The 27767-nt window shown below is 40.7% G+C and overlaps 1 protein-coding gene across 1 annotated transcript in view; it reads right to left on the bottom strand.

Moving 5' to 3' along the window:
* CACHD1 (cache domain containing 1) overlaps positions 1-27767 on the bottom strand; it is a 132478-nt gene that overhangs the window by 66055 nt on the left and 38656 nt on the right. Inside the window, exons 2-3 of the mRNA XM_033151889.1 lie at positions 19069-19131; positions 1697-1845 (exon numbers count right to left, since the gene is read on the bottom strand). Coding sequence (XP_033007780.1) covers positions 1697-1845; positions 19069-19131 — 212 coding nt within the window. The remainder of the gene's footprint in view (positions 1-1696; positions 1846-19068; positions 19132-27767) is intronic.

A 27767-nucleotide genomic window follows, 5' to 3' on the forward strand; every position in this document is an offset into this window, starting at 1 on the left:
AAAGGAAGGAAGGAAGGAAGGAAGGAAGGAAGGAAGGAGGGAGGGAGGGAGGGAGAAGGGCGGAAGGAAGGATGGAAGGAAAGATAGAAGCACAGTGCCCAAGTGGCTCTTGATTTTCTTGCTTGACAGTGAGCCGGGAGCCTCCTGGCTCGCCACAAAGCAGGGCAGGCTGGGGGGGAGGGGCGGAGAAGAAGGGGCATCCCAAAAGTGCCACTTTCAGGTGCCGCTTTTGGGATGCAACTTCCCCCACTTGCCACTGCCTTCTGTGGGCTCCTCCTGCCTTCCGTGCCTGCCTTCCTTGGGCTCCTCCTTTAAAGCAAGCGCTTTGCTTAATTTAAAGGAGGAGCCCACGGCAGGCAGGCAAGGCAGGCGCGCAAGCCCGGCTCAGCCCTGGAGAGGCTGTCACTTTTGCAAGTGGAACAACAGCCATTCCGGTGCTGAGCCGGGCTCGCGCTTTGCTTGGGAGGATTTCGGGCTGCTTGCCCCATCCCCCACCGCTCTGCAGCCAGCGGCGACCCCGGTGGAGGGGGGAGAAGCCTAATTTCGGGCTGCTCGGCCCCCCCCCACCACTGGGAACCATGGCTCCAGCAGCAGAGGCATCCCGCTGCAGTCAGTGCCTTCACTCCATAGGACGCACAGACATTTCCCCTTCCTTTTTAGGAGGGAGAGTGCGTCTTATGAAGCGAAAAATACGGCATAACACAATCAATGTTAAAAATGACTTCCAATTAATCTCACTGTATTTTACACATTAAACGTTTTCTATTGCATAGTTATACATTTCTTAGTTATTTTCTATTTATCTCTTTCGTGTTTTTTTAACATTTATTTATACTCGGTTCAGTCTAGTTCTGCCATGAGAATTCCCTTTACACCATTATTCACCAAATATTCCTTAAAGCTTCTCCATTCTTTGTGGACTGTTTGTTTTGTTTGACCTCTTAACTCTTCCAGTAGTCTCTGCTAGTTGTAAATATTCCACCATTAAAGCCTGCCAATCTGTTATATTAGGTAGTATCTTATTTTTCCAATTTCTGGCTATCAGTACTCTAGCTGCTGTTATCCCATACTCTCTTTGATTTTCTTATCTCATCTGGCACCATACTTAGTAATAATATTTCCGGTCTTTTTTTGAATGTGCATTTAAGTAATTTCTTAAGTCCTCCGTATATGTTATCCGAAAATACACAAATTTCTGGACAGTTCCACCACATTTGCATGTAAGACCCATTTTCCTCTGTCACATCTCCAACATATGGGCGATCTGTTCTTATACATTTTCGCTAGCTTTTCTGGCGTTTGGTGCCATCTATACATCATTTTTAATATGTTCTCTCTAAGGTTATAATAAGCAGTAAATTTCATATCCACCTGCCACAACTTTCCCCATTGTTCCATAAGAATATTATGGCTTCTAACTTTTTGCTTCTAACTCTGCACAACACTGGAAGGCTGTGAAGAAAGGAATGCAGTCCATGGAGTGAAAAGGTTTCTCTGCCTCTGCCTTCACAAAACAATTATGATGTCCATAATTCCCATGGGATCAGCACTCAACCTGAAACAATTTCAGACCATCTGCTCCACCAAGGCTCTCTCACATGGGCCGTGCCTCAAGACCAAGTCAAGATGTCCCCAGACGAATATGCTTACCCCATTAATAAGGCAACTCTCAGTTGGGATCCTTTTGAATACTTACTCCATCATAGACGGTGGAATGGTGCAGCAGTCTTGAATTGCAGTCAGAGGTGATGTCAGGTGAGCAGTGTATGAAGCTTCCACTACATGCTTGTTCCGATTTACCACATCCAAGTACCGGTTAAATTTTTCCCGGATCTTTTTTGCCAGCTAAACATTTTAAAGAAACAAATAAATCAGTCAATCAAAGTTGCTTTTTAGTGTGCATATATACTGCATACTTGTTATGAAATGCCCAAAAGAAATGCCTTAAAGAAAGCAACATACCCAATATCCCACCTGCAATATTTACCATGAAGAAATGCTTCTTTATTTTGCTATTATGAACAGCTGCTGTTAATATGAACAGTTTAAAGACAAATGGTCAAATTTATGAAAAAGATGAAATAATCTGGGACAACACATATTGGGGGGCGGGAATATTCAGTGTTGTGCTAACGATATTGCTCCATTAACACAAACATTTCTGCTTCCCTGATGGTAGGAGCCTCATCTCCTCCCCTCTCCCACTGTCCTGGGGGTTCTCCTCACACTCCAGAGCAGGCATAGGAAAACTTGGCCCTCCAGATGTTTTGGGGCTATAATTCCCATCATCCCTGACCACTGGTCCTGTTAGCTAGGGATCATAGGAATTGTAGGCCAAAAACATCTGGAGGGCAGAGTTTGCCTATGCCTGCTCCAGAGTGAATATGGTGGAAGCACAGGAGGAAAAGAAGGAGGGAAGCTCCCCTGTGCTACCAAGAGTTATTGTGTTGGCTTCTCCTAAAGGAACTGAATCTGCTACAGAGCATTTAATATACTTTTTTTTAAAAAAAAACTGCATTGTTTTCATTTCTGAGGGGACGCTTGCACATTTTTCAATTCAGCTTTAACCCTAAAACCAGGTCAAACTAATCAAAATCAAACACCCCGATAATAAATTGTACTGATATCAAAGGAACTAAACTTCCAATTAATACATATACAACTGGTTAACTGATTTTGGCCTATGTAGTACATGAGGATGGCATGGCTCTCTTCTGACCTCCAACACCCATATATGTGCCAGAACAAAGTAGTAGTTAAGCTACCCTATTGTATTCTAGTAGCATTGTAAATTTAGGCTGTCATGGTGGTAATAAAATTGAAATTTTACACAGGTATGTTTACGGGGTCCCAAAAATGCACTCATCCACAATGAAAAAAACTGATCTAGAAGACCTATATGTTATGGTCACTTGAAGGATGCACGAAAGACATTTGCTGAAAACCTACACATAATTCTAGTGCTGTATTAAACGGTTTAGAAGTATAATAAGAGTTACATTCTAGGGGGCCCCCAAACCAGATGTGTGTATAAATGTTCTCAATACGTCTTTACTATACGTATTGAAAACCCATATTTAAATGTAGTTTTGCAGTACACTGAATACAATTCTATTATCATGCTTGACACTCAGCATATTCTCCAGATAGTGTTTTTCTCAGCAATCAGTGCTATGAACCAGAGCACTATTCCCCCATGCTAATTTGCAGCTTTCATTACAGCTAGGACACATAGAGTAGCATCATCTGCATAAGTGGAATAGATGCTGTTGTGCCAAAACGGAAACAGTAGCTCTTTACCCCTAAAACAGGATGTGCCTCTTCTTTAACTGGCTTCCTTTTACACATCCTGTTTTACATGGAGCCACATCTGTAAGCAACCTGTTAAAAACAGGAACCAGAACCACAAATCCCAAGATATTGTGTGTGCGTGGTTGTGTGTGTGTTGGTGTGTGTGTGCGTAATTATATATGTAGATTTGTGTATACATGTGTATGTGTGAGAGAGCATATTTCAAGTTTTCTTCATAATTTTTTCAAGAAGCTACCTCCAGCTTGCAGCCTAAATCAAGAAAGAGAATAATCTTTTTACAATTTACAGTTCACAGCAAAATGTTCAATATCATATTTTAATGCATTCTTGCCTTCGGAGGCAGATAAAGTTCTTTAATTAGTAATGTCTAACTGTCTGCCTTTCAACACCCTCAATCACCTCTTACTTACACACACAATATTCAACCTAAAGGAACAACCTGAAAACACAACTCAATTTGTGTATGGATTCCTGAAATACATAATTGGCCAGTTCATTAGTCTCCGAGACTGACAAATGTCCTTCCTAACTATTAATAACAGGTCATTTCATCATGATTTACTTCCTTACATGAATAATGAGGCCTACACTGATAAGAGAAGTGACTTTGCCTCAATTGTTTCCATCAAATACTACAGCTCAATTACAGGTCTCCAAGGAACATAGTTTTTAACAGAATGTTGTTCAAATGAAATGACTTGTAGAATTATACCTAATTGGCATTGCAGAATGATTTATTACTAACACACCAGAGGACTGCTAATAGTCCCAACTAAGCTACAAATCTAACACCATTAAATTGGTCTCAATTGTCATTGAGGAGGTAATACTGAGGAGGTTTCTCTGTTTTTCCCTGCACAAACCAATTGCTTTTGGGTGAGTTTTTCCTTTTTACACTATGAAATACAGGTGAAACTCAAAAAATTAGAATATTGTGGAAAAGTTCATTTATTTCAGTAATTCAACTTAAAAGATGAAACTAATATATGAGATAGACTCATGACATGCAAAGTGAGATATGTCAAGCCTTTATTTGTCATAATTGTGATGATTGTGGCATACAGCTGATGAAAACCCCAAATTCACAATCTCAGAAAATTAGAATATTAAATGAAATCATCAAAACAAGGATTGCAAATATCACAATAGTCGACCTCTGAAAAGTAGAAGCATGCATATGTACTCAGTACTTGGTTTGGGCCCCTTTTGCATCAATTACTGCCGCAATGTGGCGTGGCATGGATGCTATCAGGCTGTGGCACTGCTGAGGTGTTATGGAAGACCAGGATGCTTCAATAGCGGCCTTCAGCTCTTCTGCATTGCTCGGTCTCATGTCTCTCACCTTTCTCTTGGCAATGCCCCATAGATTCTCTATGGGGTTCAGGTCAGGCAAGTTTGCTGGCCAATCAAGCACAGTAATCCCAAGGGCATTGAACCAGGTTTTGGTACTTTTGGCAGTGTGGGCAGATGCCAAGTCCTGCTGGAAAATGAAGTCAGCATCCCCATAAAGCTCGTCTGCAGACGGAAGCATGAAGTGCTCCAAAATCTCCTGGTAGACGGCTGGGTTGACCTTGGACTTAATGAAGCACAGTGGACCAACACCAGAAGATGACATGGCTCCCCAGATCAACACAAACTGTGGAAACTTCTGACATTGTTTCTTGATCAGGAGTGGCTTGACAAGAGGAATACGACATTTGAAGCCCATCTCCAGGATCCGTCTCTGTGTGGTGGCTCTTGATGCACTAACTCCAGCCTCAGTCCACTCCTTGTGAAAGTCCCCAACACGTTTGAATGGTCTTTTCCTGACAATCCTCTCCAGGCTGCAGTCATCCCTGCTGCTTGTGCACCTTTTTCTTCCACACTTTCCCCTTCTGCATAACTTTCCATTAATGTGCTTTGATACAGCACTTTGGGAACATCCAACTTCTTCTGCAATTACCTTTTGAGGCATTCCCTCCTTATGGAGGGTCTCAAAGATGGTTTTCTGCACAACTGTCAGGTCAGCAGCCTTTCCCATGATTGTGATTCCTACTGAACCAGACTGAGAGACCATTTAAAGGCTCAGGAACCCTTCGCAGATGTTATGGATTGACTACTGCACCTTTTCACAATATTCTAATTTTCTGAGATTGTGAATTTGGGGTTTTCATCAGCTGTATGCCATAATCATCACAATTATAACAAATAAAGGTTTGACATATCTCGCTTTGCATGTCATGAGTCTATCTCATATATTAGTTCCACCTTTTAAGTTAAATTACTGAAATAAATGAACTTTTCCATGATATTCTAATTTTTTGAGTTTCACCTGTATAAACTTAAAGTATTCCATCCTCCACATTTTATTGGAAAATACCAAAGCTACAGAATCAGTTTCTCTCAGTAGGAAAATCATCATATATATTAATAGATCTGGCTGATAGCACCAACTTGGCATACATACCAGATAAATCTGTTAGCCCCCCCCCCCCCCCGGACAATACAAATCATGTGACCTTTATTAGAATAAACCAAACAATATACTTAATACAGTAGACCACTGCAACACATTACTCTAGTTTATGTGATTCAAGCAGAAGCTACAGCATATGACTGGTGCAACACTGCATTCAGAGTGCTGAACTCCTTGTGTACCCCTTAAAACGGACACGAGGGATTAGCAGAAGGGTGGCCACCTTTTGGTATGGCCCAACAAACAAAAGTGGTTTCCCATCCCTACTCTCTCCTCTATTCTTCCCCTTCCCCTTCTTGCTCCCAAAATAATAAGTCATGGCACATTCCTGCCAAGATGGCTGCTATCCCTTGCACTAACAATGGGAGCTGGGAGCCAGAGTTTGGTTACTATGCATACATGCTAGAGGATAACACCTGTTTGCATATTTATACCCATGTGTAAAAAGCACATCAAATGCTGCTGGTCCTATTGACAATATTTCTTCATAACATCAGTGAATCTCTCCATTCCCTCAGAGACAGCTTACTCATTTGCATATACCCCTTGAGCTTTAAAAGCTCCTTTTAATGCTAAACTCTCTCTGATGTTTTATCCTCCACCCCACTCCTTGCCTCCTCACTGGTTGAGAATTAAAAAAACGCTTCAGAGCATGCTTTATTGATGCCAGCTGTAAAATTTGTATGCTATAAAATTGTATTCAAAACATGCATAAATTAAGCCAACACTTATATAATGATACTTGATGTAGCAGGAGTTAAAACTGCATGATATTATTATTATTGTTGTTGTTGTTGTTGTTGTTGTTGTTGTTGTTGTTGTTTGTTTGTTTGTTAATTTAAAGCAGCAGACTTTGGAGAGTTGCAAAGAATTTAGCACAAGAGACAAACATACCCTTTCATACTTTTCTATTGTACATGAGTCTATAGTCCTGGTTTGTCATTCACAAAACTCTAATGAACATATCCTCTATTGTCATCCATAGCTTCCTAAGTGGCTTGATACTGCTAGCCATTGACCTGTATAATTCAAACCAGGGAGTTTGCTACAATCACAGAAATTGTATTATATCCTCTTCAGAAACTATTTTGTATGTTCCATTGCCAAGCTGTATCTGATATCATCTCTTAACTCATAGTTGGATTTAGGAAGCAGCCTCATCCCGTATCTGATGACAGGTTGAATTACAAACAGGAGATCTATGGGAATGCCTGCTATCTATCAGCTGTTTCTTTCCATATGATACAATGCTAACACCTTCCTTAGAGCTACAGTTAAGCCTGCACTGGTGGCTTGTTTATACAACAGTGACACTTCCTGACCCTTCTCACAAGCAGATTTATACAAGTTGCTGCATGTAAAATTACTAAGAGCTGCTTCTGAAATATGTATCAAAGAGGTTGCCCCTCTCAGTTATCTCTCCCTGCATATCCTAGCAAATCTTCAGCAAACAGATGAACTTGTGTATGGCTGGTTTTTTGTGTGTTTTTTAAATGGGGCTGCATATTTAGCAATGTCCTACAGGGTAACTTTGCACCAAAGAGACACTATTTCCTCTGCAGCTTAAACCAAACGAAGGCCATCTGAACCTACAGGCAACATCCAATTTACCGGTACATGTGTTCAACTGATGCGTGACCCCGCACTCGTGCATCGCGGTGGCCCAGAAGTGGCCGGAAAAGAAGGCGGGACAGGGACATAACAGGGTGGAGCGGGCTTATGTGCACTCCGCCGTCACACACAATGGCCCGGAACCCAACCACCTCGCAAATCAGGGGTTGCCTGTATGAGAATGTCTCAAACTGCAACACAGCAAGAACAAGTCCACTTGCTTCTAAGGAGGACCCAGCAATCCGTAACATAAACATAAAGCTAACACTGCTTTATTACTGAAAGAGAGGGGGGCATATGTAGCAAAAGTAACACAATAGCGTATTTACACAAATCTAATCCACCATCGAATTTCATGTGCACCACAATTTTTGCGAAGTAATTTGGCCAAAAAAGGTGCGCATTACATTCAAGTAAATACGGTAAGTTAACAGAATGCTCAAACCTACCGGTACTTTGCACATATGGATGTTTCTGCATGTCTTTTCTGTCAAAGATCACGGATGGGTGTAGTTATTACGAAACAATAATTCTTTCTCACAACATATTCCACTTAACAGATCTGCCACCTTAAATTTACTACCAATTTTATTTTTTTTATTTTTTCTGAGCATTTCCCTAAATACACTTGTTACATCACTGGAATCATAGATGTATTTTGAATATTTGAGTATTTTGTATATTTTCTGTATCCATCTTCACTATAAATGCTGCACAGACAGAGCCAAAGGTTCCAATCAAACCTGTCCTTCGTTCCTGATGTGCATGGAAAATATTTCCAACTAGTTTTGTCTTTCTGATCAACTCAGATCAAGAGTCCCTGCTAGGAATGTCCGGATCAGCAATCATGGTAAAACTTTCTAACAAATTCTTTAAAATGTTACTTCCCTTTCACAGGACGTTCTCAGTATTGAAGTTTATGTACAAGTGCATCATTAGCAAGAACTTCAGATAAGCCCCAAAATATTTTCATCCCATGGTGGGGTTATAATAGACTTATTATCAGAAGGAATTTTACTTCCACAAAGGAAGGAATTCTCTCTGATACACTATCATCTTGACTGGTCAGATTAATTCGACACCCCACCTGTAGCCAGTAGGGGAACAGGCCTGTTTTTGTTTTTCTGTTCTAAAGCTAAAATTGTTGTTTTGTGTTTATGAAAAAAACCTTTTTAAAATAGCGGATAAAACCTTTTTGGAGGAGCAACGCTGAGTCTCTTGCCGTGCTGCCATCTTGAATCCTTTTTTTTTGTTCTATATAATTACATGTGAAGTCACTATTCTTCTGTATGCTTTAAGATAGTAACTCTGATTCCCTTTTAACTAACATCTAGAGGACAACAGGGTAATAATTAATTAGAAAGCTTGTATGTCTCTTTTTAATGTGCCTTCTTTTCCTGAACAATCTTGGTTTCTTTAACTATCCTTTGTTGACTTTTTTGTAGTTGAAAGGAAGTTCTTGCCATCGACAAACCCTTGCTCAAATGTGGGGGACATGCTAGTAGTCCATACGGAACAGCAGAAATAAGCTTTAGGTTGAAGTTCACCTGTTAAGTAGCAAGAAAGGAGTTCACAGACCAATGCCAGCTAACTACCAATAGTGAATAATGTGTAAATGGCAGTAGGCTGGCCTAGACTGGCTTAAGAATCTTCAAACAGTCACCCCGAAGTGATTAAGGTGATCAGCACATAGATGGCACTCAAAGCTGTGGGTAAAGAGAGACTAGAAGACAACCAAGGCGAAAACCTCAAGGAACCTCAATAGATTTGGGGAAAGCAGATATAATGGATTGTCAGGATAAATTCTGCAGCAACAGTGAGATTCTTAGAGGAAGCAAGAGCAAGATAATGTCCATGCCACTGAGAGGAGTATTTACTCCAACAGTGGAAGTGAAAGGGAGCAGTTGGGGGCAGAAGACAACTCTATGTCAGGGTCCACCGAGCAGCAGGAATGCAAGTTGTAAAAAGTTCAGATCCCCAAAGGTCAGGAGTGAGAAAGCCATTAGTGTGATGGGCTAGAAGCAAGCAGCGCAATCTCTAGGACAAGTAAAAAAAGAAAAGAAAAAAGTCAAGTTCCAGAGGCAACAGCAATGAGCCAAATGTTAGAAGAAAGCAGCACATCTTGAGGGAGGTAAATAGTCGCATTCCAGAGGCAGAGTGTGGGGTAAGTGTGGTGAGCAGGGACTTTTTGCTGTGATATGCTACACAGATTGAAAAACTGTCTCCAGAGCTGAAGATTTATAGGACAAGGTGGAGCTGCAGTGTCTCCCTGAGTCACCTAACCAGATGCTTGTAACGTTGTCGACGCTCCACATTTGGATAGCACAATTCAGACTGCCATTCCTTCAGGACAAAATCGAAAATTCTTTCTAGTAGCACCTTAGAGACCAACTGAGTTTGTTCCTGGTATGAGCTTTCGTGTGCATGCACACTTCTTCAGATATCTGAAGAAGTGTGCATGCACACGAAAGCTCATACCAGGAACAAACTCAGTTGGTCTCTAAGGTGCTACTAGAAAGAATTTTCGATTTTGTTTTGACTATGGCAGACCAACACGGCTACCCACCAATTCCTTCAGGAGACATGCTGCCTTGGTGGTACAGAAGGCAAAGTATTAGAGCCTAGGGTTCCATTTTCATGACCCCTTACATTGTTTCAGAGAGTTTATCAACATGAATGTTGAAATCACCAGAAGCAACGTGGGAATACTGACAGAGAAGAAAGCATCCCTAACATATCAAGGTCTGGTGCAGAAGCAGAGAGGAACTGGAAGTAATATGAAAAGCATCTTAGCTGGAGTAGAATAAATCAAGGTTATTTTCATGAAGGCTATCGGAGAGTGGATATTAATTACATAGCTCTGCTGCTGCTGCTCTATATTTTGAAAAGCAGAATTAACTTTCCTGACTTTAAGTCCTTCGCACCTCATCATATCATATATCATAGCAAAATGTTTCATAATTACTTATTTTATATATGTTGCCAATAATACTCTTTTCCCCATCTCTCAAGCTTTGTATTATGTATTCTCTATGCAGCAGAAACATGATGTATCATAGAATCTTTCTATTACTGGGTAAGCCCTTCCAATGCCCATCATTATTCCTTAAATCTCTCCCACAATACTGACTTTGCTCCCTACTATTAAAGGTGGGGAAGGACTTCCATGAAAATACCCTTCCAAATGACAGACAACTCTGAATTTTAAAGAATAAAATCTAAGGTTTTAGTAAACAGTATTAAAATTTAACATAGTAATATTTTCTTTTCTTTTTTACTTTAAGCCACAGTTGTATTTTTTCCACTTGTTTGGGTTGCAGAAAATTGGTACATTTTCTACATTATAAAAACATGATTATGAAATCAGTAACCTAACAGAAACATTCTCTAAGCTGACAAACTGGCAATAAATGCTTTTAGAGTGTCAGTTAAGAAGTTAATGAACAATAAGAGGAATGGCTGATGGAGGATTAGGTTTGCTTACAATTTGTCTGCATTTGTTTTAATACGAACCATTTGTATATATTACCCTACACATAAACCTCCAGTACTCATGATTCATTAGCGCTAAAGAGCCAAGTTATTATTAAAACAGAAGTGCTCACTTACTCTCTTGCTCTTTTCAATCCTGAGCTTTTATCCATGGTAGTTATACTCTACAGGGGCCTCATCTATCTTCTCTGACAGCTAAGTATTCGTCACAATACTTAGAATGTTTAGACATTTATTTACATATTGTTAAGAGTTAATGTATGCATCTAGGGCCGTGGTGTAAGCAATATATATTGGAGGCTTTACCAGAAACCCCACCACCACCACCCCCTTCTTCTAAAACCCATTGTATAATTTAACCCATATGATTTTAAGTGGTGTGCAGACCACCCAGAAAATGGCAGTGAAAGGCATTATCCTTCAAATAAAGCCGATGAGACTGTCTCTGAAAGAATCAAGATGGTTTCAAAAGGCCTAGATTTTACAGTTACTTTGACAATAATCCTTTTAGCTCTCAAATTCACACAAAGTTTTCAACACGAAGGTTGTCTTGGCTACACTATGTGGTCTGGGATGTACAGTGGTAAAAGTATCTCAGGATAATAAAAAAAATTATTTTCATGCACATCGCATATTTTGCCATATTTATTATAGGTCTTTTTAAAAATGCCCTTCAATTAAATATTAAATTCCTAGAATATATATCATGAGACATTTTGTCACTGTACCAAAATTGGCAGCAATCCAGAGGCCATTCTTTATGGTGATAGGATTTTGTCTCCATAGGATGTACATTCAAATACAATGTTTGCTTTGTTTTTGAAACATCACCTGGATCCAGGAGGACTACTGACTTTACCATAAATTATAACTACTACTAATAACCTTGACTTGTACGGTCCTAGTGTCTGAAATCAGATGTGAAGAAGCAAGTTTGCAGTCTGGGGGTGCTCTTGCAACCAACTTTGTCACTGAAGACCCAGGTGGCCTTGGAGGCTAGGACAGCCTTTTACCAGCTTAGGCTAGTACATCAACTGTGACTGCTTCTGGGATAGCTTGATCACAGTAGTGCAGGCATTAGTAACTTCAAAATTAGATTACTCAATACACTCTATGTGAGGCTTCCATTTTGGTTGGTCCAGAAACTGCATTATGTAACGATGCTGCACCATTCTGCATGGATAGGAGTGAGATGCTATCAGCATATTGCACCTCTGGTCAAAGTTCTGCACTGGCAGCAATTTTGCTACTTGGCCAAGTTCAAAGTTTCACTATTAATATGTAAAGCCCTGAATGACTTAGGAAGAGTTTATTTGAAGGGTCACCTTATCCTATACATGCCTGTTTGACCACTTCAGTCTGTGGAATATGCACTTCTACAATAATGTTCATTTACATACTTGAGGAGCCACCTACTGTATGCTTTAGAACTGTCTGCCTATAGTGTTTAGGCCGAACTGTTGTTGCTGTATTGCTTCCAGTCTCTTAAGTCTGCTCATTCAAGGTGAGAATAATTAATTAGAACCCACACCAGTTGCTACCAAATGAGTTCATCAATGCTTAATTTAAATCACCATTTCACATTATTATGCAGATAAATTCTTGTAAGACAATCTGAATACTTTTTTTAAAGTTTGACTGTTAAATAAAACTCTTAAGCAATAAAAGCAGAAAAACGGAAGACAAAGCTGTACTTAAGTCACATTTGTTTCAATTGGAACCAAGTCATACCTAAGCTTTTCTCTTTATTTCAGTAGGACCGAAGTTCAACTAACTTAAGATGCAACCAACTGAAGCCTTGTAAGATATGGCATAAACTCTGCTGTACTAGCAGAACCAATTTAAACTGGCAGAAATTAAATCACATCAGAACTACTGTGGTGTGTGAGCAGTATGCCAGTATATCTGCTTCACCAGTGCCATTCTGCGGGCATAAAGCCACAGACTGGATGAATAGACAGGTTAGAGGAGGACTGAATCCTATACCCTTCAAACCTCCCTCTCACCTGCAACCACAGCTAAATGTTGTGCCATTCACAGAGCCAGGGTAAAGAAAATTATCCCTCATAGGAATCAATGGAGAGGAGGGAAATACAATCAAATCTATGTGTTTCCACAGCCAGATTCTGGCTACTAGTTACCGGTATGTGGAATGTTACAATTTAATCTGAAATAACACACACAGGATACCGTTTTTAAGTAACAGAATAGAACTATTGTCTAGTCTCTTTGTCAACTGATTACTTGATCAATAAACTTGAATTCATAGACTATCTACTCAAAAGGGCGAAACCAAACATAATAGTTTGGGATTAAGGAATTCATCTCTTTCCCAGAAGCATAGTTTGTAAATATCTTACCTAAATACATCCTTTGAAGTGCCCAGCATTAGTCGCTTTTCAAGGACAGAGTACTCGAATGGAATGACAATTGCTATCATGCTAGTTTATATTAGCCTCCCTAAACATGGAGGCCTCCAGGTGTCCTGGGCTACAACTCCAACCAGTTCCTGCCAGAACAGGATGGTTTGAGAACATACCACTGACAAGCAGCTCAATATAGCCAAGATAAGTGAATCACGGAAGGCAATCCACACCAAAAGACACCTAACTATTTTCCATTTGCTTTTTCATATAAAGATACGCACGCCTCAAACATTCCTCCTAGTGTCAGCTATGGGATTTCTGTTCAGAATATTCCAGCTACTTCCATGCAGCTTGCCGTGATTGTTAAGCCTTTCCTTGTGTGGCCCTGGTATTCTCTCTGGGAAAATAGTGGTTGTTTGCAGGCTACAACTTAGGCTTCCTGGGAATTTGGTCTCCTACCTTAAGGTGTTTTCACATTATTGTTTGCTGCAGCTCTAGCATGCTCCCGTCACCATTTTTAAAGACAGGTTCACACACAACATTAACTGCAATCTATCTGTGTCCTATTGCTTTTAAAGAAATATTTATTTTTGCTGCACTCAAACCAGGTTCCACGTGATTTGAAAATGGAAGTAGTCATTCCATTGTGGTGTGAACAGATCAGATGGCTTTGGAGCATACACAGGACACAGCCCATGCACAGATAAAATCTTCAGCAACCCTGAGGAAAGAAATCAGGTGAATGTGAACAGCAGTGGGAGATAGAAACTTGGAAATGCAGCAGAGGGGAAACAACCCCACAGGGGTTCAAGCTGAGCACAGCCTCAGAGAGACCTTGTAGCATCACATTGTGGCTACAGGAGACATCACCTGTTCTGTAAAAGGTATTGATGCTGTGCTTGTGCATAGGAGAAATGCCATCACAAAACATGGGTTGTTATTGGGAGTGATGTGTATTTGGTGGGTGATGACAGAATTGCTAGAGATCTTTTCAAATGATCTTCACAGTTGTTACTCTGCATCTCTCCCCCTCCCTGTAGCTACTATGTTTTTAAATTGAGCAACAAAGGATACCAGCTAGTTACGCTGGTATAAGTTCCACGTAGTGGCTGCCATCTTAGCGGGACCACAGGAATGCCTTGCACACGTGATTAAGATAAAACACTGTCATACCTGGAAAATGGGTTCCTATTGCAAAAAAATGGGTGTATAAAGAATTTGTATGTTTGCCAAAGGCTCATTGAGAAATGTAAAAAAAATCAAGTGTGCAGAAAGAAGAAAATAAGTGATACCTTCTCTGATATTTCCACAAAGGAACTTTACCACAGAGCAGTTTTAGAATTGTGATTAAAAAAAAGGACCAAGCTAAAATAGTCACTAAAATATTTTATCCATAGCACCACACTAATCTATTCATGCTTCTCTCGACTTTTTTGTCAAATATATATTGGAACTCAAAACTGTTGCCCAGTATTTCTAAGCCGTATCTTCCAAAAGCCAATCTTCACATTGAATATTGCCCTGAACAGTAATGGTTAACTAGAGAACTACTGAACTCAGAGAACTACTGAACAATGTCAACATGAGCCTAAGCATGACTAATGGTAATGTAATACACAGCACTTGGCTGATAGCAGTGTACTCCTTGAAGGATATACCAATTATCTTGATACTCTTCGTGACACTATTATCAATTATCATGTTATCAGTTATCATAGCTCACTGCCACTTAGCCAGCAATGGAAGCCAAGGTGATAAACCTGTTAATTAAAATGAATATGTGAACACTCATTTATAGCCAGTTCATGTGACCTGGTATTATCAACTGCTTCCTCTTGACACTAAGTATGCTGAGATGGGTTCAAATAACAAGGAAGGGGATTTAGACTAAACAACCGGAGGAACATCCAGATGCTATGAGTGGAACAGCATCCAAACAGGCCTGCCTTGAGAACTGATGGATGCATGAGAGGTTTAAGCAGAGACTGGCTAACCACCCATTAGAGATGGCTTTGCACTGGATTTGCTGCAGCGGCAGAAGGTTGGACCAGAAGACGTTTGAGGCCCCTTCCAATTCTATGATTCTATCTAGGAGAACAAGAAGCTCATTGGAGATAGAAAATTGGTGGTAGCTGTTTTTATAACCCACGTGGGTGGCGCTGTGGGTTAAACCACAAAGCCTAAGGCTTGCTGATCAGAAGGTCGGCGGTTCAAATCCCCGCGACGGGGTGAGCTCCTGTTGCTCGGTCCCAGCTCCTGCCCATCTAGCAGTTCAAAAGCACATCAAAGTGCAAGTAGATAAATTGGTACCACTCCAGCAGGAAGGTAAACGGCATTTCCGTGCGCTGCTCTGGTTCGCCAGAAGTGTCTTCGCCATGCTGGCCACATGACCAGGAAGCTGTACGCTAGCTCCCTTGGCCAGTAACGTGAGATGAGCGCCACAACCCCAGAGTCGGACACGAATGGACCTAATGGTCAGGGGTTCCTTTACCTTTACCTTAACGGAGAGGGTACTTGCAATTACAGTATCATCGTCGTCGTCGTCACGTCAACTCTCCCTGACAGTACCAGTATCTTATTTCAGTTTCTAAAATTTGGTCAGACAACTGATTTTTTACAAGGCTGGTATAAGCAGCAAGGATTACTCAATAAGTCTCCAGCCATGACTACTTACACTGCCAGCCAGCCAAAATCACCCATTTGATGACTGAAAATACTCTTCCTCCCAGGAACTTGGGGGCAGACACGTGCGTTTATCCCATTTAAAGCACAATTCTATACATGTCTATTCAGAAGTAAGCCTCAATGACTTTCAGGTAAGTGTACATATGAAGCAGTGTTAGAAACTAGGTTTGAAAAGCTAGGAGCCAAGTGGCTTTTGGGACCTGGGTTGTGAGCACCAAAACAGAATGTCTAGTCACCACTGGGAGGGGTTGGGGTTGGCAACACTTTTAATTTATTATTTTGTTAAGGATGTATTAATACACAATTCACGTGACACATTGTTAATATCACATTTTTAGCAGAAATTGTTGATACAAATATATAAAAAAATTGTCCAGTGGCACCTTAAGAGACCAACTAACTTTGTTCTTGGTATGAGCTTTCGTGTGCATGCATACTTCTTCAGATACACTGAAGATAAACTTGTTAATACAAGTTTAATTTGGTGTTGACAATAAAAGTATTGGTACCATACTTCAGTTTTCAAAACACTCTGCCCTTTGTTGTTAAACTCCTTATTGTCTATCCTTAACATTTACTTCAAGGCTTCAAAGCACATACATTTCAGTAATCCTTGTGTGTCAACCAGGCTCAAAAACTGGCACCCAGACTTTTTTAGGTGCTCACAAATGGAGAATCTTTAGGTGCAAAATGCACCTGGCGCCTGCTAATTTTGAACCCTGGTATGAAGGCAATGCCTCAAAATGACCTGTGAAGCTGGTGAGGCCTAGTGAGTCCACCCAAGTGAGCATTGTGAAGACTTGAACTCTGTTCTCCAGGCCTACGACAGTACTACTAGAACTTATTGGCTATCACTAAATAAACTCTGTTTTAAGTCTGCATATAACAACAAAGTATTTTGGTGCCACTAAGATAAATACATTTTTGTGTCATGAACTTGGGGGTCAAATCCCACCTCTATAAACTTGGGGTCATCCTCAGTTGACGTGAATATACACACTGCAAAGTGAGACCAGAATGCAAGCAATGCACAAGACAGATAAGTCCTATTACTACGCAAAGCACAAATGTGAATGCAATCCAATCCAGAGAGCAAAAGATACTGAGATGCAAACACATAACCAGAGACAATTAATTTCTGCAGTAGTCACTTTGTCTCTATTCAGCTCATGTCTGATAGTGTCAAATCTACAAATGAATTCCAACACAGCTGCTTCATACAACTCTCCCTTCAAAACTTTGTGAGGTGTTTTTTCAAAGACGTATGACAACTTTCTTGTCTGTTACTGAATGACCATGGAGACTTAAGTGTTCTCCTGCCAATTTCCATTTTTTTAAAAATGTTCATTTATTATATTTTGAGAAAGCAGTCTGGTTGCCTAATGGTAATTGGGAAAGGGTACTACTGACACATGACGGCATGCTTGGAAATTTCTCAGCACACCGTCCAAGGGATTCTGGGAACACAAATTTTGGAAACCCACTGGCCTAAGGAGTGAAAGGGATGGAAAAGATCTTGCACTTTGCCTGACAACTGTCCACTTCTCCCACCACCAAAGATATGTCTCATCATGCCTTAGTAACTATTACAATGGGGCACATATTCCACATTTACATAGCCAGTGAGGCGTGGTTAGAGGATCCAGCTAGGGCAAGGGAGACCCAGGGACAAATCTCTACTCTGATATGAAGCTGTTCGGGCCAACCACTTTATCTCAGCTTAGCCTACTCTGCAAGGTTGTGGTAAAGATAAAATGGGGGGTGGGGAAGAACCATGCACACAACCCTGAACTCCTTAAAGAAAGGATTTGGGTAGGATAAAACCATACTAAATAAAGAAACACTAAATTTACATTACCAGTAAAATATGGGGTGAGAAATGAGGTAAAACTTTTAAACGTTGTTTTTGTTAGTTTGAAAACTAACCTGATATGAAAAGAAGGGTGCTTGCTTTAGATTAAGATTCTAGCTTCTATTACAGGACACAAATGAGAATTAAGTGGCAACATCTTTCCTTTCCCCACAGAATAATGGAAGATTGATCAACTCTATGTTCCCTTTTAAAAAACACTTCTCTTCACACTAATGCATAAGAGAGATTTCTCAGGGGAAAGGAAGGAAAGGGCTTTCTTCTTTTGCTACTCTTTTCCCAATAGCCACTAAGCCAGTGGCTCTCTATCTGAGGAACTCTGGGGTTGCAGAGAAGCTTGCCAGAGTTCATCTGTGAGAAGATCAATTGTGGCAGACAAACACTGGAATGTCAGCTGGTCTGCAATCAGTACAGTTTCCCCACAATGTTCAGCTGCAAGAGAGTTCCAAGTTTTCTAGGGAAAACTCGGTTCACATAGGTTGACACTTCAGCCCAAGAGGCCTAGCTGGAGCGCTATATGAAAGAAGTACACACCCTAGAACAAGCCCTAGCATGTTTGAACATACAGGGATGAGGGGAGTTTATATCCTTTCTATAAGCATTTCAGAAAACAGAGGGCCCAATGACCTCCTTGCCAGCTCTAATCAGTGCGGTGTAGAAGGCCATGTAACCCGCCCCTTGTGTTTATCATCAGCACTGGGATAATTGACGCAGTTGCATCTTCTTTTTGTTTCTGCTGCGGGCTTTTTTGCTTCCAAATGGTCCTTCTCTGTGGGCCCACATGGCCCTGCTCATTCCATCATCCTTTGATCTGCTTTCCCCCCCCCTCACCCCACACCCGCAGGCAGAGGACAAGCAAAAGTGCTTCCAGATGAACTGCCTTTGTTTTGTTTTGTCTTATTTACACTTCAGGAGGTTTGAATGCTGTTTTCTCCACTCAGAGAAACTTTACTAGAGAATCCTAGTCTAGTATGAATGCAGCCATCTACAGACATCAAGGGGGAGAGAGATGCAGAATGACTGAGTCAAACCTCAATTATCTCTTTTTAAGGGGGGGGGGGAAACCATGCAATTCATGAAATAGTAAGCTGTGCTAAAATCTGCCCATGCCAAAATTTATCAGACTTCAACTCCTACTTACATACAAAGATCATAACTTTAGACATATACGAAAGCAAACGTACAACAGAAACCAGCTACTGCAGATATAAAATTTTAGGTTGATTACTACTATAGTGTTACTGCCATATAATGCTGATCAGCAAAGGAATTCTTACCTGTTGAACTTCACTTTCTCCATTTGAAATTTTTTCCGTGTACACAAAGGAGTTGAATATCCGCTGTAATAAAATTAAGAAAGATTGATTAGACACATCGGTATAATATCAGTGCCTGAGCATATTTAGGTAAAAAAAGCAGCTACATACGGAACAGGTAATATAAAAGAGAAGATTAAAGAATTATGGTAATAAGAGATGGAAAAACCACAGCAGTTTCATTAAAAACACATACGCTTCCATAATTAAATTAAACAGATGTTTGTGTTTTGTGGAAATATATAGGATATTGCATCCAGAGTGCCTGACATTGAGTGCAAGTGGTATGAATTTAAAATAGCTATGCTTCACATTTCAAACATGGCTTTCCCCAAACAAAGTAATTGTTTACATATACCATACATTTAATGCAACACAGCTTTTTCAAAAAGGTTTAAAAAAAAAATTCGTTCTAAATTTCATTAGGAGCCTGTCTAGATTTCACTTATACTCAACGGGCTTTGCTTTGGGACCCCTGCGGTAGAAAAGGAGCAGCAGCATTCTGTACCTCCCTTTACCCACTGTATACATACATGTTGTTGAAGGGAACTGCACGGAAAAAGTGAAGGCTCCTTTCGGAGACACAAAACCAAATTGTTCATATATTACTCACACACATCAGCACACAAACCAGCTCTGCTCGCACCCTCCCTTCTTGCTTGCGTTCTCCAGTCTATGTCTTTCTGGTCTTCTCCTTTATCTTTCCTGCATCTGGGCCAGCAGCAGTGAGGGAGCTAAGAGGTTTTAGAAGTGGATAACCCTTACCTACAAAGCAATAATCAAGCCTTCTACAGGGATACTGAGAGGAAGCCTATCCAACCTTAGCTCCCAGCCCAGAGGCAGGCATCTGCTCAGTCTATCCTTGCCCTCAAAGATCTTAAGAAGGCTTGGCTTCGGCAGAAAGGAGACAGTACATAGCTTCCATTGAGCCAATGCCATCAAGGGCCTTCAGTAACCATCTCACTACTGGTGATGGGCTGTTCCCAAAGCAATAGGAAGGGGGATCTTGGACTCAGTGGATGCATGTAACAAACCAAACATCTCCTGAGAACAATCTATCTTTCCTACTTTTGGGCGGAAGGTGGGGAACTGAAGCTGCAGGCAAACACTGACAGGTGAGCAGGAATGCCTGTCAATCACCTGTTGTTGTTGTTGTTGTTCCACTTAATGCCAAAATAGGCTCTAAGCAGTTTAGAGTCAATGTTTTAGGGAGGTTGCCAAGACTGCCAATCTGCTGATTGATGGTTACAGCAACCTCTTCTTAAGACACATTTACTGCACCAATCAGCTGGCTGACACTGTGAGCTCCAAAGGAGGTTGCTGTAACAGCTGATCAGCTAATTGGGAGTTACAAGGAGCCCCTTTGAAGTCTGTTTGGAGGAAGTGGTTTAGAGTGCAAAGGAGCTCCCCCCCCCCCCCGAATCAAATTAGCGAAGAGTTGTGTACAAAACCAAAACGGAAATTTATTATTCTTATCAGTAGAGAAGTATAGGCAAAGTAACTACATTTGCATCACAACTGCTTTACATAATACATATGTATTTTAAAAGAAAAAAGTTTACTTCCATAGAAAAAAGGTTATGATCATTTCCCCCATTTATTTTCTACACTTTCTAAACTTAGAATTTCATTTTATTCTATAGGCTCATAAATTTATATTGTTAATATGCCTATATCATGTAACTAAATACCCATATGTACCACTTATTATTCTGCCAAATTATGAATATTCAAAACTATCAACAAAATAGCATGAATACTTATTTTTCATGTCATGTAGAAACACAGTTATTCAAAGAGCTACCATATAGCATGCTTAACCAAGAGTGTAGCTCTTGTATTTTCATAAGTGATAGAATGCATACAGAGAAATCCCAATCTGAATTACTTTCATTTTACAATGCTCCCACCTCCTTCTGTAGCTGGCAAGCTAGGAATGGGGGACCTGTGGTCCTCCAGATGCCCTTGGACTCCAGCTCCCATCAACCCCAGACAGCATTGCCAATTGTCAGTGGCTATGGAAGCTGGAGTCCAGCAAATGGAGGTCTATAGGCTCCTCATCTCTGCTCTAAGCAGCTATAATTATGTGGCACAAAAATACATCTGTGCTTCCTGGTCAGAGGTTTTAGATTGGGGTCGGCAAGGTTTATCTTGCCTGGGCTGGATCAGTCCTGCAGAGATCCGTCCGTAGTCTGGATTGTGCACGTGCATGAGCATGCACCCATGATTTCTGGAGTCTGCAAGTGTACAGATGTGATTTCCGGCGCCGCAGAAGCAAGTCCCCACACCATGCCACGCTACGCCACTTTAGCGCAGCACGCGAGTGGGCGGCTTGGTTTGGGGCGCCTCGTGGGCCAGTCAAATGACCTCCGCAGACCGCTTCCGGCCCATGGTCCTTAGGTTGCTGACCCCTGTTTTAGATAATGCTTCTTGTATCATAAAAACTTCATTTACTTGCAGACCAATCTGTATTAACTGTTACCACAACTGTATAATATGCACTCTTTTGCTCAGAAAATAAATGAGTTACAAATTGGGAAACTCATTATTAAATCAATAGTTTAAATCACGAATAAGCTCAATTACTTTCAATCATAGGCATACAGGCAAAACCAACAATGAGTTATTTTAAAGAAATATGGGACCAAAGAAGAGCATTTTGGGGGGGAAATGGAAAAGGAACAAACCAAGTACAGTACATTTAATTAAGGTGGGAGTGTAACCTACTGCCAAAGCACTGCAGCAATTTGATCATAAGTGTGCCATATGTGTTAATATTAAGATTAAATTGCTTTCCAAGAACCTTATTCTAAAAATTAAACGTATTGTTGACTACACTGAGCAACAACAGATTCAAAACACTTCATCATATTAATTTTATTCTCCCGTTTAGTTCTTTGAGCTCCACACTTTGTGTGCAGTGCTTTACAGAGTTTTAATTAATTGGCTTATTAAATTTATATACCACCCTCCATCCAAAAATCACAGAGCTGTAGCAAAAAAGGCAATTCACAGCCAAGGATGCAAGTACCTTATCTCAACTAGATGTAGCATCTAAGGAAATAAAGATACAGTATAAGCAGCAGTTTGGCAGGTCAAATTCTATCCTCAGCACTCCTCTTGCCATCATTCAGGGAAGACATATCCTTGGTCACAGAAAACACTGTGGAATAATCTTACATTTTGTTCCACTGAGCTTATGACTGTCACTTTCCCTTATTCCTTTCCCTCTTGGGGACTTCAGGAATTTAAGAAATCTGAACTCTTAATGCTAAGGCCACCCCTGGAGAGGGCGGCAGTAAATCTTCTGAGTTTACAAGTCCCAGTGAGCCTAAAAGGATTAAAAAGGCAAGATACAACTATTGTGAAAAGGCCCAACACTGAAACTTCCTCTCATTCTATCCCCTTTATTAAAAGCTCTGATCAGTTTCTTAGACTACAAACAAACCTTTCCCACTCCACCCAATTTAGAGAAGGTAATTTAACATCAGAAGAAAATACATTAAAGGTGTCATTTTGATGCAAAATGAACTGCATTTTCTTTTCCACTCACAAATTGCTGAATATCTGGACATCAAAGGAAACAAAGAAATAGCCTCTTAGCTAACACTGAGGTTTCTATCCATAATACGAAGCTAGCCCTTAACCTGAGCTTTTACAGATCTATGAAGCAGCATTAAAAATAATGAATATAGTTAGGAAAAAAAGAATACCAATAATCGCTTGTTTGGTTACTTAGCTTATGTTTTCAAGTGAGAGTTCTTATTTGTTTGAGTCGAAAAAATAAGTATAAAATCTTCCACTATGAAAATGATTGCTTCAAATCTTAATTTTTGCTACCTAACAGCAGCACATGAATACTGTGATCATTGAAATGTTCTATCTTCTCTCCCCATGGTTCCTGTAATTAAATGAAGGAAAAATTGTGTGATTGCAAGCAGCATGATTGGAATTATATGTGGTTGGGCCCTTTGATATGGATAACGCAGTGCAGTTCTGCACTCTGCATCACACACTGTGAAAATGTGGCAGACATTAATTTATCTATACTGTATGTGGAATATCTGACAAATTACCATCACTGATTCGTGTTTAAACATAAATGGCATATACAAAACTGCTGGGTTTATTTATACATTTATCTGAAGTACTTATAATTCACTCTTCATTGAATATTGTCGATTCCAGAGTGGGGAACAATGAAGTAAAATAATAATATACAGGGGGAAACCAATAAACAGAAATTACAAAATCCATCAAAGTATGTCCAATAAATATCAAACAAATAAACAGCTCTATTATATAGCAAAAAAACCCTAAACTACAACAATTAGAAATTCCAATTTAACAAAATATGTGGATGAAGAAAACAGGACATTCGATTCACTGAAAAACCAAATGGTCCTATCAACAGTTCCCACACCATTTATTACTTGGTGCAATGCAACCCACTCACCCCCCCTCTCAGTCAGAGAGAGAGCCCCACTCTGTGCTAACAGACACTCACTCATTCTGTCTTTTGAGCACCTTCACTGCCACTGTTGAACCCATCCAGGCTCTCACCATGAGCAACAAATTGTGAACTCTTAATATTATAATTGTACCATATGCTTTATCAAAATGTAAACCAGCCTAGTAACGTAGTACATGGTCTATTAGTTTGTTGTTGACATTTAAGCTGTAAACAACTTGGGACAAGGACATATAACGGAACTATGTCCCCTGATACAGACCAAGCTCACCTGTAAGATTTTCTTATGAATGACCTACTGGTCATTTCACAACCAGCAGATTTCCCTTGGGGACAATGCAAAAGTGGGCTCTCTTTGTGATGGCACCCAGTCTTTGGAATACCAACCCTCAGTCATGAAGTGGTCATCTTAAAACAACTCTCAAAAACTTAGGTTTATGCAAGTTTGCCTAGAGACTCTTACCAACTCTTACTTTCTAATTATAGGCACTTTTTAAAATTTTAAAATTAATTAATTTTTAATGCTCAGTTTTATTAAATGGTGTTCTGTTTTAATTACTTCTATGTAAACCACTTGGAGATGTTCATTACAGTAGGCTGTATACAATTTTTATAACTAAATAAATCTGAAAGTGCATACTGCTCCATGCATCTGTGCTGATTCTAGATCGCCATTCGCATGGATGGGAGGAAAAGAGGAACAGCAGCTCCTAGCCTGACTAGGCTCATGGCCAAACTACATGTGATCAGATCTAACATTTATTTATTTTTACTTAAAAGCAGCCCCAGTGATGCTATAATTTGTACTGTAGCAGCAAAGCTGGGGGTGGGAAGGAGTCAACCCTTTCCTTTGACATTTTACAAAACTAAAGAAAGTACCGGTACACAAGCATACACACAGCTAGCCCTGAAGCAGAAACAATAAAATATTTTCCCAATACGGGGCAAAACACTTCCCCTCCCAACTACAGTTGAAATGAGCAAAGTGTGACCACTCATACCATTCCTTTTCTGCCTTATCCCTTGAATATAGGAAGTGGAGATACAGGAAGTCCTTTTTCTGTGCTGTAATTAAGGCATGTGCTCCTTGAGAGGTCCTTCTTGGCACCTACATAACTTGGGCACCAATTGAAGACTGTTGTATTCTCTTAGGTTTTGGTCAAATTAGTTTTGATGTATGCTATTGCTGCTCTGAATTGTTATATTTGATTAAACTGTAGTTTCGTTGACTGGTTTTAGTTTTGGTTGATTGTTAAAAGGGGGGGTAAAAGACAGTTAAAAGGTAAAGGGACACCTGACCATTAGGTCCAGTCGTGTCCGACTCTGGGGTTGCAGCGCTCATCTCGCATTACTGGCCAAGGGAGCTGGCGTACAGCTTCCGGGTCATGTGGCCAGCATGACTAATCCGCTTCTGGCTAACCAGAGCAGCGCACGGAAACGCCATTTACCTTCCTGCCGGAGCGGTACCTATTTATCTACTTGCACTTTGACATGCTTTCGAACTGCTAGGTTGGCAGGAGCAGGGACTGAGCAACGGGAGCTCACACCGTCGCAGGGATTTGAACCGCCGACCTTCTGATCAGCAAGCCCTAGGCTTTGTGGTTTAACTCACAGAGCCACCTGAGCAATTAAATGTGCTAGTTAGAACCCTTTATTTCCACATCCACCTGTATTACTTGCTTTTTGTTTTTTGTTTTTTTTATAAGAATTTATTGACATTTTTACTTATAACAACATACAACCTTAACCACACCTACATTTATACACATACAAAACAAATACAATTACACATCTAATACAAAAATTGCCATGATTTTTCTTCTTAATTAGACATCTCAAAAAAAAAAATTTCTTTTTCCAATCTCGACAGTTGACTTCCCCTGCCTTTTCACCTTCGAGTTTATATCCACAATCTACTTTTTAACCTCTTCATTTAAAAAATTAATCTTAATTATATATATAAAGTAAAACATTCATCTTAATCTTCATCTTAATCTTAATCGTCTTAATCTATAAACTTTAACCACTTAAATTGACTTTATTTATACTACATCCTCATAAATCCTCACAAATCATCCTCATCAAATCTATCTCTTCTATCCTTTAAACTGCTGCTTATAACATAAAAACTTGAAATATCTCCTTTCATGTTCAAACAAATAATAAAACAAACTATTGTTGACACTGTTCACCCTCCGATTTCAAAATACCATAACAGATTGCTTTAGATTTTACTTAATGCTTCACCCCACACCCCCTCTGTCCATTATTCTTCTCCTGATGGCATCAGCACTGAACTTCCTTGCAGCTTCCCTCTCCAAACGTCCACAGATCCGGGCACAGTCCAAAACTCTCCTTGCCACGAGCTCCGAGGTATCCATCTCTTCCTCTCTCAGCTTCTCCGGTTCTTTGTAACATTCCTTTTCTTCTTGTAAATACCTTAATTCTCTGTCCCTGGCCCCCGAGCTCACACCTCGGGGACTGGATATAACAAATCTTGACATCGCCTTGGGGCTGCCACCCCCAAAGAGCGAATTTCTTCTCCGAAGTAGCTCACTCATTTCTTTCCATCTTTCCATCCACCCTCTCAGCTCTTTGGCAAGACTTTCTTCCAAAGTGTCAAAAGTTTTGTAAGCCTCCTCTGTGGGCAGTTGGTTCCATTTCAGACCCCCACACAAGACTTTGACTTTTCTATAAAGTAATTCCACATTCAGGGCAGTGAGCCTTTGTTCATCTGTTAGTCCAGAGTTCAATACCAGTTCAAGGACGAAACCCAACATACTGGCAGAGGAGGAGGAAATGGGTATCATATTTCTTCCCCTGTCTCTTTGTTCGTCGCCATTTTCCTAAGCTGGAGCGCAAACACTGCAACTTTATATGGAGATATTTTCCGCTAGTTAGCTTCCCAAGAAAAAAGTTTGCCAGTCTCATGTATCGATTTTAAATACTTTGTAACCAGTTCTGTGGCAGCAATCCCTCAAATTGGTTAATTTCTTAGGCTCGAAGGGAGGGAGGCAGGCTGCCTTTCTCCTTCCCCCCGGATCGTTCCAAAAACACGATTTCTGCCAAGATTATTTACTCACGACCACCGGGTTCCTTTAGCTCCATTCTTCACAGGTAGAACTTAGACGCTCACCGCGGGCTTTGCCGCCGCATTTACATCCCGGTTGGGGCATGTCCCCGTAAGCCCGGCTCCGTTGTCCCTTCACCCCCACTCCCCCTTTACAGGGGGGGCAAGGGAAGGGTTCGGAGCCTCCGCGGGCGCAGCCGGGGAGCCCAGGGTGCGGGACGCTCTTCCCGCACCCCAACCGGAGCCGCGCGCTGCGGTAGCGCGGCTCCTAACCCCCGGGATGGACCGGGCGCTTCGGACCCGAAGCTGCCCTCGACCACCCGGCGATTGCGTCGCCGCCGGAAGCGTATTACTTGCTTTTTGTCTTTTGATGGGGGCCAGAGTTTGCTAAGGAATCTAGGGGGGAAGACAAAAGTCAGGGAGCATCTTAACTGGGTGAAGAGGAATCCTGGAGAGGAAGCATGGCTGGCACACTGCAGCACTGCTTAAGAAAGCGAATATACCTGTATCTCATGCAGGCCAGCATATTTAACCTAGCATCTTCATTAAACAGATTTTCAAACCCTCATCTGGAATTAGCCTTTGGGGGAGAATCTTAGGAACAAAACAAAACCAAAATGGACAGAAAGGAGACTTTGGGAGAGTTTCTCCAATTCTTAATACCTTTATTACATCGGTCCTTCACTTCCTTTTCTCAGTGACTTATGCCAATCAAACCCTTGCCCAAACATCCCAAAAGGGTGAAGATCAAGTTATTATTACCACAACAGATTATACCAATGTTAGAGGCTGTTCCACTAGGCTCTATTTCTGAAAGAACCTGAGCTGGCAGAAGGCTCTCTGCACTCTGCTTTATTTTATTTATAGAAGTCAATGGGACAGTGTAATTGCTCAAAGCTATGCTCTGTTACTTGAAGACATCCAAACTGAGACCATTAAAAATGTAGGGGGGAAAGATTGAAGCCCCAACTGGGACACTGTATTTCTAGACATAACCTCTTCGAAACCCCTATTTACCCTGAGTAAGGAAGAGCTGGAAAACTACCAAAAATGTCATCAATATACTTTTTTTTGAAGCCAAAGAAGGAATGGGGGGAAGAAAAAAAAATTAGTTCCACA

The sequence above is a fragment of the Lacerta agilis genome, chromosome 6 (genome assembly GCF_009819535.1).
Source record: "Lacerta agilis isolate rLacAgi1 chromosome 6, rLacAgi1.pri, whole genome shotgun sequence".
NCBI classification, from domain to species: domain Eukaryota; kingdom Metazoa; phylum Chordata; class Lepidosauria; order Squamata; family Lacertidae; genus Lacerta; species Lacerta agilis.